Source organism: Camelus ferus, unplaced genomic scaffold (assembly GCF_009834535.1).
Source record: "Camelus ferus isolate YT-003-E unplaced genomic scaffold, BCGSAC_Cfer_1.0 contig3508, whole genome shotgun sequence".
NCBI classification, from domain to species: domain Eukaryota; kingdom Metazoa; phylum Chordata; class Mammalia; order Artiodactyla; family Camelidae; genus Camelus; species Camelus ferus.
In genome coordinates this window covers 1-9,461 of record NW_022588824.1, presented here as the reverse complement: position 1 = coordinate 9,461, position 9,461 = coordinate 1, and the positions used below count along the sequence as shown (strand labels likewise).

At 45.0% G+C, this 9,461-nt stretch overlaps 1 protein-coding gene across 1 annotated transcript; it reads left to right on the top strand.

Moving 5' to 3' along the window:
• Nucleotides 1-915: 915 nt before the first annotated feature.
• On the top strand, nucleotides 916-6,567 carry LOC106731226 (guanylate-binding protein 7; the record flags this gene model as incomplete). Its single annotated transcript, XM_032476305.1, is given in 8 exon segments — nucleotides 916-1,085; nucleotides 1,087-1,205; nucleotides 2,126-2,406; nucleotides 3,603-3,815; nucleotides 5,949-5,985; nucleotides 5,988-6,050; nucleotides 6,375-6,433; nucleotides 6,436-6,567. Coding segments are annotated over 8 exon segments (1,074 nt in total), but the record flags the coding sequence as incomplete, so codon positions are not given.
• Between the last annotated feature and the right edge of the window lie 2,894 nt (nucleotides 6,568-9,461).

Here is a 9,461-nt window from a genome sequence, read left to right as displayed (position 1 = left end):
ACTTCCCCATATAGCCACGCCCCTCATACACAGGCTGTTTGTACACTGAAAATTTCATAAACAGCATAGCCATATTCTTCCAGGAAGACTGTCCAATGCCTCGTTTCATCTCTCTCATAACAACACACTTCATTCTAGACCTTGCCCGACACATGATATAATAAATTAATTTCTCAACTTACATTTAACAGAGAGGATAATGGTGGCACCCAAAAGCAATATGCATTTGGTGTATTTAATCATTTATTCATCCTTTCAATAAACATTTATTGAACTGCTGTCATATGCCCAGAGATGCTCTGTATAATACTGTCACGTCCAATATAAAAGAATGCAGAGGACTGCTGATGTCTAAGCTTCACGTAAGCTAGTCTCACCATGAGAGGGTGTACACTGAAGCCATTTCCAAATATATTTACACCATGTGTATTTTTTGACTCTGATCTTATAAAGCTGTTCATTTACTGTCCTGAGTATTATCTGCTCTCCACATGTGATCTTCCCAGCAAGGTCATATATATCCTGACCATGATGTTACTTTACCGCCCACATTTCCTGTCTGTTTTAGGGTCTGTCATGTCAGAAATACATTTCTGACAAGTTTTGTATTAATGTATCTTTGTAGAAAAGTCTAATAACGAGTTGAACTGCTGCACATCATGCAAGAACTGAGGAAAATAATCATAAGATTTTTCATTTGGAACAGATCCTCTCCTTCTTGTTCAGAAGCACTTCCTACACTCTTAGCTCTGTACCAAAAACAAGACAAAAGAAAATTAAAAACAGGGAGGGAGGTTTCCATGCCCAGGTAGAGAAGCATAAGTTCAATTTGCATGATTCAATAAAAGGAGATTTACAGGCAGGGGAGCCACAGGGATGCAAAGCTCCCTGGAAAGGAAAGTCCTCACCCCCTGACCTGAAGTCTGTTTCTTCAGTGTTTATTCTTTCTCCACTTCTGCAGGCAAGGATCCCCAAGTCCAACATTCCAACATGCCCAGAGAGAAGATCAGGAGTTTCTTTCCAAAACGGAAGTGCTTTGTCTTTGACCGGCCTGTCACCTCCAGAAAACTATTAGTCCATATGGAGAGTGCCAGATGACCAACTGGATGAGAGTTTTCAGATGCAGTGCAAAGATTTCTGTTCCTATATCTTCACCCATGCAAAATCCAAGACCCTAGGAGAGGGGGTCACGGTCACTGGGGGAGGTGAGTCTTTCATTGCAGCCTCTCCCTCTGTGGGTCAGGGTGTGTGATGGAGCTGTGAGCGCACTCTGGGTTTGTCAGCAATTGTGTTTCCTTCTGTATGTAATGTGGGAAAGTAGATGTTCATGCCACACAGTGAAATGCATGTTTCTTCACTAAAATTTTCCTGTATCAATGTTGTTGAAGCCTGTCAACCCTCATAATACTATTACACTAACAGTATAAGGACAGGCACCTGTTAAGTTAGGAAAAATGCACATTGATGAGACGTCTGATGGGATAAGTGTTGGAAGTGAAGATACACAAGATGTTCTGTGAGTTTGCATGAATGAGGAAACAAATACCAGGTCATGAACCATGTAGACTCACTGAGTGAGAGACAAATGCATACTCAGTCTCACGTCCCATGCTGGCTTCATGCATTTGCCCCCTGGGCAGTCACACGGGGCCCTTTCTGAGATGGGCCCTTCTTGGTTTAGTATTTCTGCAACTGTCTTGAAATCTTGATGACATTTTAATGGGGACCACACTTTCAATACAAATAGTGCCCACAAACTGTGTACCTTACTTATGTGTGTAATTAGTTCTGTTTATTCTACTACACTGGGAAAGGATGTTCTTGGAGACCCTTGAATATTTTGTTCGAGGTCTTTCACCTAATATATAATGTGATGCATTTGAGAATCATAAGATGGAGTGAGTAGGAGACACAGTGATGTTATTATAAAGAAGAGGATTCATGGAAGAAAGAGAAGGAGGAGACAAGGCTGAAGACAAGATGAAGATGAGAAGAAAGTGAAAGAAAAATAAATTCAGTCAAAGCCTAGTGATTTTTAGAATGCAGATCTCTAAAGCTAAAAAAACACAAACAAACAAACCTGTAAGAACTGTCTCTGCTGCCCTAAATATCCTGTGTCCATCAGGGCTGGGGACGCTGGCGGTGGCCTATGTGGACACCATCAACAGTGGGGCAGTTCCTTGTTTGGAGAACGCAGTGATGACTCTGGCGGAGCGTCAGAACTCAGCGGCTGTGGAGAAGGCATCCGCACACTACAGCGAGCAGATGGCCCAGCGCGTGACCCTCCCCACGGACACGCTGCAGGGGCTGCTGGAGATGCACGCAGCCTGCGAGAGGGAAGCCATCGCAGTCTTCATGGAGCACTCCTTCAAGGATGACAAGCGGGAGTTCCAGAAGAAACTTGTGGTAACGTATCTTAGAAGATCTCCTTCTTCTGGAATGATCCCAGACTCCCTCTTTTGTCCCCATGGCTCGTGTGCTATTCATCATAAAATGAGTTTTGATTCTTCTGACTGACAAGCCTCTGTGGGCTACAGTTCATCCTTTTTGTAAAAGATGGGCTTTTATTTCAGACTGTGAAACATGAATTACCCTCTGCTTAGCAGTGTAAACCAACACACATTTATTGGCTTCCGTTCCTTCAGGTCAACTCCCAGCCCAGGGCAGTGGGTGGTCTTCTCAGTGCACTGTGGCTGGAGATGAGGCTTGTCCTCACATAGAGGCTCTGTGGAACAGCCCTCCGTCTTTGATGCAGCCATGGTGCATTGCATCCGTGTCTTTTTTCTGATCTCTCTGACTTCCTCTTCTGCTACCAACAGGGAAAACACCTTTGAAAGGGCCTGTGATTAGGTAATGTCCACTCGGGTAATCTCCATTTCATAGAGTCAGCCTGTGCGTGTAACATAATTTAAACACGGGATGAGTGTTCATTGTATTCACAAGTCTCGGGACTCTGCAGAGTGTGGACACCAGTGGGGACAATCCTTGGAGATCACAATTCTCCTTGCCATAGTCACCTTTATGGAAAGTTTGACTTTTGACCATCCTACAAGTTACAATTATCTTAGTTCACATAGGCAAAGCCTGCTCAATTGTAATTTATCAGTATTGCAAAAAAGCCTGTTCCTATATTTTCACACACACAAATCCTCATGAAAAAATTAATCCATGAAGGGTTCAGAACTCTGGTTAGTGTGTGGTTAATTCATTAATAGGCAAGTGACTTGCTAAGTATATATTTTAATCCATAGCTCCCAAGTTTGCAGAAGAAACTCTACTTCAACTCATAAACAAAATTTCATTGTGTTGTGGGTGAATGGCACTGTTAGTCCTACTACAGTTAAGGGAATCATGGACATCACACCTGCCAAACCCATCATTTCACAGGTGTGGAGTCTGATCCCACAGGGGTTCAGAGACTTCCCACAAGCCACACAGAGAGCTGGTCAGAACTGGGGATAGAACTAGTCTCCTGACTCCATGTTTATTACTCTACATCTCCTGCACCCTGATGCTGTCAGACTGCTTCTTCCAAAGGACCACGGTTGGTCTTTCTCTCTAATAGCTTCTTTCTATTGGATTTCCCCACATTTCCCTGGCAGGTCAACATCCAAAAAAAGAAGGAAGAATTCTTGGTGCAGAATGAAGAGGTCTCTGTCAAATACTGTCAGGCTGAGCTTCAGAAGCTTTCAGAGCTCCTGATGGAAGGTTTTAAGGAAGGAACTTTCTTTGCTCCTGGAGGACACAAGCTCTACTTAGAAACAATGGACAAGCTGGAACAGGGCTATATGCTGGTGCCCGGGAAAGGGGTCAAGGTGAGGAGTAACGGGGTGGGAAAAGAACAGCAGATTGGAGTCAGAGGTTCTGTTCTGATTCATGTGGTTTCCATGTCCTGCCTTGTGCAGAGGCCACTATCTGGTGCTTTGGACCAGGTCACCAGGAGGCTGACTGTGGAGCCCTGGGGGCCTTTAGTGTAGGTTTGCTGGTGAGGGAAGTAAGACTCCAGAAGACCCTGGGATGTTGGCCACCCACTGGTGGGGGAGGCCAGGTCCCAGGGCTAGTGCCAGCCAACCCAGAGGGCAAAGCCAGGTCCCAGATGTGGCTGCAGGACCCAATGGTCCCAGAGCATGCGTTGGGCCACTGTTGGTTAGATCCCGTTCCTGACACATTTTGTTGCTGAGTCTGGGTTGTCCTGAAGCTTGTGTTGCCCTGCTCGTTGGGCAGAGCCTGAGCCTAGGTGTTCTGGCAGAATCGGGCCTGCTGGTGGGGGGCTGGGTCTGCAGGGTAAAGGACTGAGGCTTTGTTGTGGCTGGTGTCTTCCCACTAATGGGTGGAGCTGGGCCCATGGTCTCTGGCTGGAGGGCAGTGCCCTGGGTGCTTCAGGTGAAGTCCTGTACGCTGGTGTGAGGGGCTTGGTCAGGATCCCGTGTGGAGGTGGCTGTGGGCTCAGGAGGGTCCTAAGGTAGCCTGTCTGCTGATGGTGGGGCTGTGTCCATGCTGAGCTAGGTGCTAGCCCTCAGGCATCCCAGCACTGTCACCTGCAGACCATTGGGTCAGGGTGGTGCTGGATCTTGGGGCTAAAATGCTGGAGAGAAAATTCCAAAATGGTGATTGCCAGCAAGATGTCCACAAGGTAGAAGGAGCTCCCCAAAGGGGGCCACCAGTGTCCCTGCCCCTGGGTGAGCTGCAGGTGCCCTATGCCTCTCTGGGACACTCTCCAGAATCTGAAAGTAGATCTGATCCTGGCTCCCCAAATTACCGCTTCTGCCCTGGGTCCTGGGTCCTAGGCCCTGGGTCCCAGTCCCTGGGTCCCGGATCCCTGGTCCAGGCCCGTTTGAGGTTCTGTGTGTGCCCTTTAAGGGTAGAGTCTTGGGGGAAGGATACAGCTCAAGGGGAAGAGGACAGAGCTCAAGCGGTGGAGCACATGCTTAGCCTTCACAAGTTCCTGAGTTCGATCCCCAGTACCTCCTTGAAAGCTAAATAAATAAGTAAACCCAGTGACACCCCTCAAAAATAAATAAATAAGTGAAGCATTTTAAAAAACCTGTTACCAATCAAAACAAAAGCAATATACAAGCAAACAAAAGAGAGCAGTCCTTATTTCCATCATCCTTCTGGGACTCCTGGAAGTGAGCCCCACTGGCCGTCCCTCTGTGATTCTCCTTGGGCTAGACCTCTTATTGGGGATCCCAGTTGAGGTTTAGACCCTTCGCTCCTCTGGGAGAAAGTCTGCAGGTCTCATTATTCTCCCAGTTGTGAATAATCCACCCAGGGGAAGGGATTTGTCTACATTGAAGCTCCACACCTCTTACCTACATCCTTGTGGTTCCTTCTTTGTGCTTTCAGTTGTATGAGATATTTTCTGATAGGTTCTGGTCTTTTTCGTGGATGGTTGTTTTGCAAATAGTTGTGTTTTGGTTGACCTGTGAGAGGAGGTGATCTCAGGTTCTTTCTGCTTTGCTGAGTTGCCTAGACAATCAATGTAGGAATCAGAACAATGATGTTGGTACCGCTGTCATCCTCATTATCAAATTGAGAAAATGATGCATGAAAATAATCTGCCAGCGATCACATCGCCCTCAAGTGGTAGAGCTGGTGGGGCAGCTGCATGTACTCAGCAGCGTTCAGAGCTCAGAATAAGGCTCAGGAAAGCTTCCTGGAAGAGGAGACAGAATGTACAAGTTGAAGTTAAAAAAATGGAATTATAATAAAGAAAGATTAGATGAGCATTATTCAGAAGGAAACGATGGGCAGGTGCTGCGGTTGCAGGCAATGGAGGATGGTTGTTTGTAGAGCTGCACATGATCCTGACATCTGTGACACTGTGGGATCCTTTGAAATATGAAGATTTCACGGGGTCCGATTGTAGTTTTACGAAATAAAATTTCCCCTGTAATAGACTAGATCTTGGCTGCCTGACAAATCCTTGCTTCTTGCTGCTTCCTCAGGCAAATGAGGTCCTTCACAGCTTCCTGCAGTCCCAAGCAGAGTGGAGGAAGCCATCCTGAAAGCAGACAAATCCCTCACTGATTGGGAGAATGCCATGGCAGGTACGGGGCAGGGATGAGCCCACAGACGGGAAGGTTTCCCGTGATGCTCTTTGGTGTGACAGCAAACACATCCTAACACCAGGGACTTCTTTTCCTTCTGTGGGAGCTCTCTGATATGTCTGAAGGCAACTCCGGGAGGTTGGGTTGCATGTAGGTCTGATCAGTGCCTTTCCATCCCATGCTGAAGCGTGTCTTCCTGATGTGGATAGAAGGCATGTTCAGATTCCCTCCTGCCATTTTAAAGTCACTTTAGTGGCTGAGCTCAGGAGGGTACAGTTCTGCATAACTGATATTTCTTCCCTCTTGAAAATTGCTATGAAACAGTTGAACGTGCCCAGAAGGAGGCCGCTGAGAGGGAACAAGAATTGCTAAAGGAGAAACTGAAGAGCAACAGCAAAAAAAACTGGAGATGCAGGAGCGAAGCATGAAGGAGAATCTAGCTCAGCTGGAAGAGAAGATGGATAGGGAGAGAGAAGACCTTCTGAGACAGCAGGACCGTTTGCTGGAGCACAGCTGAAGGTAGGCCTTGAGGGGCCTGGGTGGCACCTGATGGATGACACCCCAGCTCCTTGGGAAGAAAGGAGCATAAATTCTACCTAAAGTCAAATCCCAGAGGGAAATCCATTGTAACATCTAAGAGATGTGGGAAAAGGAGAGGCTTATGTCTGTAAGACTCAGCACTTCCTGTAGTCTTAGGTTTCACAGGGTCCAAATTAAATTACCTGGGATCCTAGGCTGCTATTTGTGGTGACTATAGGATCCCACTTGCCCCCAAGTGAACAGGACTTCGGTCCTTTAGTTCTTAGGGCTTTTAGTACAACCATCAGAGGCGTGAAATAGACCTGCCCCTGAAAGTACCAGATTGTGCCTTGTAGAAAGTACTGGAGGCTGAAAGCTCTAAAATTTGCAGCCTTTGGTTCCAGATCCACCTGACTCATGTTATACACCTTGAGTCAATGCATTCTTTGTCCCAAACTGGACTTCGGTGGCCAGTGTTCCAAAGAGAGTTAGCAGTTGCCATTATCTGTGACATATGTGTGGTCGTCTTACCTCAGGGCAATAGGAAGTAACTGCAACTCACCTACATTCCCTCCCGAAGTGCATTCTTAGGCCTGGAGCACATGAGTGAGACAGTTCTCAGGCCTGACATGGGCCCATCTCTCCCACCCAGTGACATGGTGTTGAGGGATCGTGGGAAGCTGTAAACCCTGCCCAGGTCCAAATGTTTGCAAATATTGGCCAAACATCAGAAAATATCTCAGGGACAAGAAACAGACACACGTGCTTAGCTGATACAGCTGTTAGATACACAACGCTGACTCCTGGTGTTTTCAAATGGGTTTTTCTCTCCTTTTCACAGATGCAAAGAGAACTACTTAGAGATGGATTTAAAAAGAAAGCTAAGGCATTAACTACTCAAATAAATAAACTAAAAGAAAACATTCAAAGAACCAGAAACAAGTCAATAGTGGCCCAAGTTGCGGCGAGCTTTGCATTACTTACCTTGTTCCTGGTCATTAAAAGTAGCTGGTTTGGGGCTGAAAATGCTCAGTGAGACTTCTAAAAGGCCTTAGAATTCCTCTTAAGTATATTTTGGAAGATTTCTTATGTTTGAATAGAGTAACAGTTTAGCTCATTTAAAATATATGTGTCATGGTACTTTCGTTCAAGGAAAATTTAAAAATAAAAAATGATTACCAAAGAGATACTGAAGTTATTACCAGGGCTTGATGTCAAAAAGAACAAAAAATGGATTGAATTAGTTAATTTGAAGAGATGTAAAAGAAGCTGGAAGACAATGATGAGTTATAGAAAACCTTTAAGAAAAGCAAAACAACAAACAGTAAGAGGACGTACATTCGCCGTCGGTGATACCAGCACAGAGGTCACCTCTTTAAACTATAACAAGCCCTTATGACTCAGTGAGGAGAGAGCAACAAACACATTTTTTAAAATCAGCAAAAATATGTGAAGAGAATAAAAGTATTTAATTTCACTGACTCTCTGTGCAGAAGAGATGAAAAAGATTATACTGTACAGCACAGGTAAACAGATACATGACCTTGTGGTACCTCACAGCGAAAACAAATGTAACCATGAATATATGTATGCCGTGTATAACTGAGAAATTGTGCTCTAAACTGGAATTTGACACAAAATGCAAAATGATTATAACTCAATAAAAAGAATGTTAAAAAAACCCTTCACTCACTCTAAAATATGCACAAAGTAAAATTACCGAGTACGTGTGTCAGCTCTCAGATGGGCCAGAAATTCGTGGTTTGCCATGACACTGGCGGGCAAGGGTTCCAGGAATCCAGTGGTGTTTGATCTCCACCAGGGAGAATGCCAACAGTGCCAATGTACATCCAAATTTTAAATTCAAATACTGTTGTTCCAGCAAGACAGCATTTGGGAATTCATTTTATAGATTTTTTGACCCAAATTGAAAATGGCATATGTAGTAGTCTGTTTGTTGCAAGACTGTTGAAATTCCACAAGACTAGAAACAACTTTCAAGTGTTGTCACATACTGGGGAGGTCAGTCCCCAGACACATGTACAAAGGACTACTCTGCACTCACTGAAATGAAAGAGGAGCTTGATTTGTGCTAACATGGGGAATATCCAAGGTGTATCTTTCATAAGTAGAAAAAATAAATATGCAGGAAGCGTGTGTAGTTGTAGTACTGACTTTGTAAAAAAATAAATATATGCACATGTTATCATGAATCTCCAGAAAATATAAGAGAACCTGGTACCCATGAGCTGAAGTCTCCTGGGTTGTTGGCTAATGTGGTCCCTAAACACCAACCCCAAATTCATAAAGATGATGATTTCAAAAGGAAATTACACTTCAAAGTCAACTGAATATTTTAGGAATTCTTCCTAGTTGTCTAGGGCTTAAGACCCCTGTGGTTAGAATCAAATGCTTGTAATTCCACAACTGCACATAAATCTGACTCTGGGAGTTGGCTCACAGAACACAGACATCACTAAGCACCCCAGCTTCCTCACTCACTACCCATTATGTGTTAGTATCTGTTCCTCCCGCCAGTCTCCTGTTTGCTGATGTCTTGAGCCTGGATGAGGCGTCCCCCTCTGTGCTGCCTATTGCCCCAGGTTGCCCTCATACTATATGACTTGTTATATAAATTTGAACTTGAAATGGCCTATTTATACTTGCCTCCCCTGCCATGTCAGGAACTCATCTACGGGACGGTCTTCCACACTGTGTACTTACCTCCCACCACAAAGCTCACCACATGAACACTGGGGTTTCCCTCAATACAAGTAAAGAAACACATAAGCTGCCACCCAGAAGGGCCCCCAATTCCCATTTCCTTATCATGTTTACTGTTGCCCAGGGGTCTCAAACTAAGGGACACAGTTTTAGGAACTAGTGCTCAAG